General features: G+C 44.6%; 1 protein-coding gene across 3 annotated transcripts in view; it reads right to left on the bottom strand.

Annotated features, from left to right (window-relative positions):
* Positions 1-1075: 1075 nt before the first annotated feature.
* Positions 1076-7749, bottom strand: part of LOC104353807 (PH and SEC7 domain-containing protein 3) — an 88471-nt gene continuing 81797 nt past the window's right edge. For all 3 annotated transcript variants that reach the window (XM_086480542.1, XM_086480543.1, XM_086480544.1), the window contains 2 exons: positions 5664-5807; positions 1076-1288 (listed from right to left, as the gene is read on the bottom strand). In XM_086480542.1, the coding sequence (XP_086336668.1) occupies positions 1076-1288; positions 5664-5807 (357 nt within the window). The remainder of the gene's footprint in view (positions 1289-5663; positions 5808-7749) is intronic.

Raw genomic sequence — 7749 nt, 5'->3', positions numbered from 1 at the left:
CTTCAGTCTGCACCAGCCTCTTCCACCTATACGTGAGCTAAAGCAGGAAAATGGAGAATCCCTTCCTGAAGAGAAAAGGCAAAGGGCTTTGTCACTAGCAGAGAAATTGCAAACACTTATCTGTGCACACCAACGAGGAAACTCCTGAAAGGGGGAGCATCAGGGCACAATATATCATAAGGCTCTATATAGCAGCTAAATGAGAGCATATAGTTAAAAAACACACAGAGGCCCTTTGTCTTTAAAATACAATGCTAATGGCCAACATCTACAGCAGCCTCCTCTGCAAATAAACTTAAAGCCCAGGTAGTCATTCTGACTGGGTAATCCCTGATCTCCCTGACCACAAAGACAGCACAGGTTTGGATACACCCCAGCCTGCTAACTCAGGAGAAGACTCTGCTTGGAAGGAAGCAAACAAATTAGGCCAATGCTGTCATCCCAGCACTGCCAGAGGTTTCTGTGTTTCATTTCTTCATGCTCATGGGTCCGGGGGTCAATGCAATAACGATAAGCAACAGTGACTATTTACTATAGCACCTGCTGCTAAGTACCAGTACCAACATGCTCTGCATTGTCAGGAAACCAGTGTTCCCAGCACCCGAGGCTCTAGCAAGCCTTCTGCAGCTGCCGTTTGCACAGCTTTTCTCACAGCTACAGCTTGCATTCACAGCACTGCAGCGTTTGTCCAGTTACTTTTCCCACCCACCACATAAATAAAGTGACAAGTGACTTAAGAAATGAAAGCCACATGCCGATGGGAGGAGATAAATGGGGAAGAGACAGAATATATGTCACATCGCTCTACCCCTCCCCCAGCTCCTTTAGAAACAAAACAACACAAAAGTCCCGATGCTTCAATTGCTAAATGATAAATTAACAAAGCAAAGCAAAGCAGGAGCAAAGACATCTCCCACAATCTGCACAGAAACAGCAAAATATACAATAGAAAATGTCACTAACACCCCATTCAGGCAGATGCACTTATTTTTTGTGAATGACAGGTTATTAAATGAAAAAATTTTGACCACCGGTACTTTGCTGCATGGCTGTTCCCCTAGTTGTCATTTCCACCTTAAGTGACCTTCTGCTTAATGCTGGGTGTTTCTGGCCTGTAGTCCTTCCTCTCAGAGACATTACGTTTCACCTTGGCGCTAACTGGAGACTCCTGATTCAATGAGGGACTCGAGTGTGATTTCTTCAGTCCTGGTGCATCATTCTCTCCTCCGCTCAGCAGCTCCTTCACCCCTTCCTTCAGGAGGCCAACATAAATCTCATAGCGATTTTTCTGGGAAATGAAAAGAAAGGCCTGAATCAGTCTGGAAGAAATTCTACAGAAGCACCTGAGAGACTGGCTGGGTAACCTAATGGTTTCTGCCGGCCTTGAAAGCCAGGAGCCTAATATGGATGCCAACAACAGTACTTGATGTGGACATGAACAATGGTGGCTAATGTAAATTGCACTGTATGAAAAGACTTTCAGGCAGGCTGAGCCTGGGGTGCTGTGCAATTAGAGGCACTCGTGTCTGCATGCACACAAATCCCAGTGTTCTGCTGAACAGTGGTTCCCAGCTACTTGGAGCGCATAGTGATTTCCAAGTAACAACACCAAGTGAGAGCTTGCTGACCTTAGCCATGCTGAGTCATATTCTGTGCTCAGACATATTAAGACGTTATGTGCCCCACGCAGCCATGGAGATAAAGTGCAGCAAACTAAGGGACAACAAAAATCCTACTCTGGTTGGCTACAGCTCTCCCATGCAACCCTCCACTCCCACCAGCAGGTCCTGCTTTCCTTGTTTCAGCCGATGGGGGAGAAACCAAAGTGGGGTACTGCTAAGCTCAGACTGTACTAGCTTGGCCACCACTGAGCCTGTGCAAGGATGCTCTGCAACGTCAGACCTTAACAAAAAGGAGTACACGAGAGGGCTATGACAGCAGGACAGTGCGTTCCTCTGACAAGGCCACTCATGGTGAATGATGAAGGCTGTTCTCTGTCCAGATACTTGTAGTTTTCAACTGGAAAAGGTTTACTTTACTGTGCCCCACGCCCACTTGTTCTGTTCCTTGTCTGGAGCATAACTTTCCCTTTCCAACAGGAAGATTTCACTCTATGTGCCACAATGCTCTTTCTGCACAGAACATCTCTGCAACCAAGAAAATGAGGGTACATTAACAGAAGATCCCTGCAAGGCCTAAAAAACAGAAGCTGGAGCAGGAGGTCCTGAGAACAGAGGAACCCACCTCCCAGGATTTGTTTAATAACCTGTCCCTGACCTATCTACTAAAGACATGGTGCAAGCATTGTAATTAAGGTGACCTCAGTCAGGGGCCAGGGAAGGAGGATGTAAACATCTGTCCTCATTGTTAATTTGTATTTCAAAGTGGCAAAACAGCTACCAAACTATTATGTTCTTGGCAGAGGAAAAAGTGTTTAGGAAAATTTCTTCCAATTTATAATACAACAGTGAAGTTCTGGTAACACTTATTTGAGGGCAGGAAGTCAAAAAGCTTGGTAACTGCTTTGAAATGTGGAATGTAAAGAAAAACACAAAGGAGAGAACGTGACTGGGTTTCCAAAGAGTTCTTTAAATAAACAAAACCTCATAGAGCAGGGTCATAAAAGAATCCACCTAAAAATTAAATAATAAGGCATTCTGATCAATTCCACATCTGGAGCTCAAGCTTCACAATGAGAGAGACAAACACATGAAGCAGGTAAGATGTGTCATTCAATAAAAAAGGAAATGGAGAAACAGCAAGCAGAACCCTGATGATGATGCACTGGGCTGATAAATGATTCATCACACAGCAGCAAATGGGACACCTCTGCAAAAAAGAAGGCAAGCCAGTGCTCTAAGCCTGGGATCAGTATAATATTCATCAAGGGAAAGAGGGACTTTACTGCCGTATGGACTACTTTTGTTGGTCCAGCAAACACCAGCCAGGTTCACTAAACCCAGGAATCAGAATGGAAATCCAGGACCAGTTTCTGCCCTGCATGTCTGCCAATGGCCATTTTTACCTGGACTTTATAGGCCCACGATTTCTTTTGCAATTAAGCAATGTGTTTGGAAGTTTCTATTTTGATTTCAACTGCAACAAAGTTGCTCTTTTAGTGATCTGACATTTGAAGAAAGGTATTAAACCTGGTGGAAATTTTTTCTTTAAAGAAAATAATCTGGAAAATTCTGTCAAGAAAGTAAAAATACGTATGTTAAAACCATTCAAAAGCTTCTGCAACATTATCTCTGAAGACTGAATGCACATAATAAAGAGGAGATGAGGTAGCCACCCATCAAATTTCTGACTTCACCTCTCACCTGACAGCACTCAAAAGATCTCTCTCAAACCATAAATTTGGTGCAATGAGCAACCATCATTTGGAGCAGTACCTCCTCAGACAGCAAACAAAGAGAAATATTCCTTCCTTGGTGTCTACAAGCAAAGACACCAGCAAGAAGAAACACTCCTGGCTGCAGCCCTGAAAAAGGACCAGCCACCTCCTAGTTCACCTCGCCTCAGAAGTAAACACCATCTCACTTCTCTTTCATCAGGAACCAGAATGAAGGGATGCCAGTGGATTAACAAAAAAAGAATTAGAAGGGCCTACAGAAAAGGAAATTGGCTTCTTCCTTCCTAATGGGACTATGCTGCTTCCTTTGGGACTCACAGGCCCTTTAAGTGTGCTTCTAGAGATATATCAGCATGGCCCTTTGTACACAGATGCAAAGTCTGGTCTGCAGTCTCAGCCTGAAAGAGCCTAGTACAAAATACTGCCACACCTGCCTCTTGCCCTTTTGCTCTGACCCCATGCAGCAAGGTCTGTCACCAGCTCCTGTCTGACCCTAACAGGGCTTTGTTCTGAAGGGCAAGTGAGGAAACCCCAAAACCAGGAGAAAGTTTCCATTCAAGATTTTCATACAGTTCACCTTTTCTTTTTTTTTTTTACTGCCTATTGATAGTTCAACACGGCCTGCAAAATCTCTGCCCAGTGTGAAAGTAACACAGCATTGCACACCAGCACCTTGAATAGCGCACACAATTGGACTTGGGGCCACCACTTGCCTGCCTAGACAGGCACTCCTGCAGTGAGGATCACATACCTGAACTGCAGTTCAATTGCTGTTCAAAGCTCTCACTAGGGAAGAAGACATCTTTTGTTTCCTGGGCTGTACTGGTTCTGCTTTGTACTGAGGTACCTGAGGAGTATTTCTCTAAAGACCATCATGATAAAATTGACAGAAAACAGAAACCCCAACAATCTCCTCCATCAATCTTTCTCTCAGCTGGCTCATCACCCTTCCTTAGACAAAGTTCCATGTGTGCCTGCTACTCACTCACATAAAGGGTGACTCCTCCTCCTTACCATTCCTGTCTGTCCTTTCTAAAAAGCCTGTATCCATTTGTGGCAGCACTCCAGACAGGTGAGCTACCCCATCACCTCACTTCAGCCCTATTTTACTGATTTTGTAGTCTCTCCTGTTCATCTCACTGCATATCCTTTGCTTGCCAGCCCTGTCCACCAATTCCTCATTTGATTGTTCATCAGTTCATTTCAGGTACGTGGAATGTGAAAGAATAAACTGGCCAACTGTGTTCCCTATACAGAACAGTATCAAAACATCTCAAGCTCACTGTACGCAATGCAGCCCAGAACTACAGCAAAGCCAAACCCAACACAGAGGTTACAAGCTTCTGCAAAAGCGAAAGTACACACCCAGTCAAGCCCAGGAGCAAAAAGAGTTCCTCCAACAGAAACTCATATAACACATGACAGGAGGCTTACTTCAGTTCTGGAGGCTTGTGCTGCCTCCAGCATCTTCTCTGGTGGTCCCTCTCACTTTTGTCTTATCTCTTCCTTCTCTTCTTCAGAACACGGGTTTTCCTTGCCAGGCAGTGCCTATCTAGAGTAGGATCCTTTCAGACCCCAGACAACACTGACTCGCAGTTCCAGGGGAAAAAGCTCAAAGGTGCAGCCATCAAAAATACCAGGCACCTGCTGTGTTGCCAAACCCCTCCCACATTGCCCTACAACATGGCAGACACCATGATGGATAAAAATTGCTGTTCAGGAACTCAGAATGATCTCCTAACGCAGCTGCCTAAGTTGCATCACTCAATCCTGTGATCTTTAATTCTACCCTTTTCCTGCTCATCCTGACATCTGGCTCACTGGTACACAACACAAATGGCTCTGATGAGGCATGCCTATGACAATAATTTTAGAAGAGCAGTTTCTTCAGAATGTCCCAAAGGAAGACAATTAACATGATCTGCATTACTGCAGAATGCAGTCATTCCATAAAGACTGAGGTGGCAACCACTAGTCAACTCATGGTCTTACAACATGAGTCAGTTCCTGCCTGAAGACCTTATCATCTCTTCAAATAGATACATCAGGCAAGGACAGAGGGTCACATTTTTACCCTCCATTTCACAGACGGGGAGCTAAATTCATGGTTAAGGCCATAGGAAGTCTTTATCAGAAAGAGGAGCCACATTCCAGCTTCTGGGATTGCTGTGACACCTGTCTAACAAGAACATACTCCTTGGTGAGGTAAGGTGAAAAATGCAGAACTTTAGGACTTCACCCCAAGTATAAGACCAGCTGCTCCATCTACACCCAAAAAAGTAAAAGTAATAATGTCTCCCATACATACCTCAAACTCCAGATAGTGGTCCTTCAGTTTGTAATCATCTACTTCCTTGCCTTTGAGCTTCTTGTCAGGAGGATAGGAGCGATGCTCAGCAAGCTCAGTGGAGATCTGCTTCAGCTTAGCTTCATGGGACTTCAGCTGTTCATCCTTCAGAAACACATCAGGCACTTAAGTGACAGAATCTAAAATATTCCATAAGCAAAGCAAAATAGAGAGATCCTTGTACAATAATACCAAGGAGTTTCTTTTTCTTTCTCTCCTTCTTTCCTTTAACTATTTTTAGTTAGATTGATAATGTCTGTTATCCCACAACTCTGTTCCCAACAGCTCTCTCAAAGGCACCCAAGCAAAGTGGCCAAGTTTGCAGAAAAACTCAGCAGCTAGCAGATGTCACTGGGAAGGAGAGCAAACCTGTCATCCCTCGCCTTGCTGAAAGCAACAGAAGCAGTTTGCTGCAGAGCACTACTGACAACACGACAGTCCTGCTCGAATACATTTTTTCGCAAATTAATTAAGGCTGTTGTGTATGCAGCCAGACCAAGGGCAGAATGAGACAGGCAAAGACCCTGCCTGAGGTCTTTGCAGTGGAAAAGTAGTTCCTTCCAGGACAGAAAGGACATGGAGTCACGGCTCTTCCTTCCATTTCTGCGCTACCAAATGCTCTCTGGTCTGCAGTTTCCATTTGCTCAGAACAACACAATGCATTCAGAAGAGGAAGGGCTGTCTAGTCCCCAAAAGGTATCTCATTTTGCTAAGCTGCTACCAGCTTTTATTCCACTATGCAGTTGGAGAAAGCGAGGAGCTGCTACTCCCCTTTCTAGGCAATTTCCTTTATCATAATTCCAGGCCCACTCACTTCCTCCAGCCCATCTGTCAGCTAACCTTCCCTCAGCTCAGAAGGTTTCCAGCTCCTGCAGCATGGCCTTCTGGCCATTTCTAGGCTTGGATCTGAAATTATGTTTGAATTAAGTAAGTCCAAAATACAGACACGATCATGCAGAGCTCAGTGACTTAGCCAGAGTCATAACAGCAGGTAGTACACAGCTCATCTCCCGTGTATGTACTAGCCTCACGGGGGGGACAGCTGCCGGTAGTTGTCCCACAGTGGTGTGGCTGTGCAGCTTGCAGCTTCAAGCCTAGCTCAGACATGCTTGTGAGTCACACTAGGGACTGAGCCTCTCAGCTCACTGAGCTGGAGCTGCAGAAAAGGGCAGAAAGATGGAAAACTTCTACAGAGGATGATAGCTGAGCCCCAGCTAATCTTGTGTTTCAAGTCTTTTGCAAGAGAACTGAATAAAGAAACGTGGGGTAATTTGCCTCCACCTATACATGGTAGGGCTTAAACCACTTGCTATTGGCTGATAAAAATTCTTGTTGCTGTTAGTAACTGCCCTGGATCTGCTTGCGCTCCCCTAGTGCCTAGTCACTCTCTACATTGTGCTGAATCCCTGGTCTCAGCGACATCCTGTTGCAGTGAGTTCTACAGCCTGATGACAGGAGGTCTCCAAGCAGCTATTAATTTGGAATTTGTAATTTCTAGGGCAGCAGCCCTTTCGAGATTTTGTGTGTGCATGCACATTCTCAGAAAAAAAAAAAAAAAAAAAGGAAAAAACCCCACCACCCTAGTAGGTCTTTTCTAGACTGGTTGTTCCTTTATAGTTTTGTCACATCCCTCTTTGGTTGCACTAACCAAGATCAGACATTTATATGCTTTTGAAAGCAAACTTGGTACAACGTTCTTGCACAACAGGTCCAAGCACTCTTCCTCACCCATGTTAGGTTCTTACTGCTTCCCAACTTCTGCCTGATCAGGAACAGGCCCTTTGAAGTAGTACTGTCCATCATGATTCAGCCCACAAAATCCTAAACAGCAACCACAGGGATTTGACAATTTTTTTTTCTATTTTTTTTTTCCTGCCAAAGGAGAAGCAGCCTGCTGGCAGCTTTTCCACACTGACAGATAAAAGCAGACATGTTTCTGCTTGTCTTTGAATTTATCTGCTTTGAGCACTTAACATTCTTCTGCTTTTAGCTAAAACAGCTTATCTTACTCCACTTTTCGTGTCTCCCCTTCTTTGAAACACAAACC

This window comes from Leptosomus discolor, chromosome Z, assembly GCF_034619465.1.
Source record: "Leptosomus discolor isolate bLepDis1 chromosome Z, bLepDis1.hap2, whole genome shotgun sequence".
In the NCBI taxonomy this organism is placed as follows: Eukaryota; Metazoa; Chordata; class Aves; order Leptosomiformes; family Leptosomidae; genus Leptosomus; species Leptosomus discolor.
The sequence above is the reverse complement of the archived record's forward strand: the minus strand, read 5'-3'. Positions and strand labels throughout refer to the sequence as shown.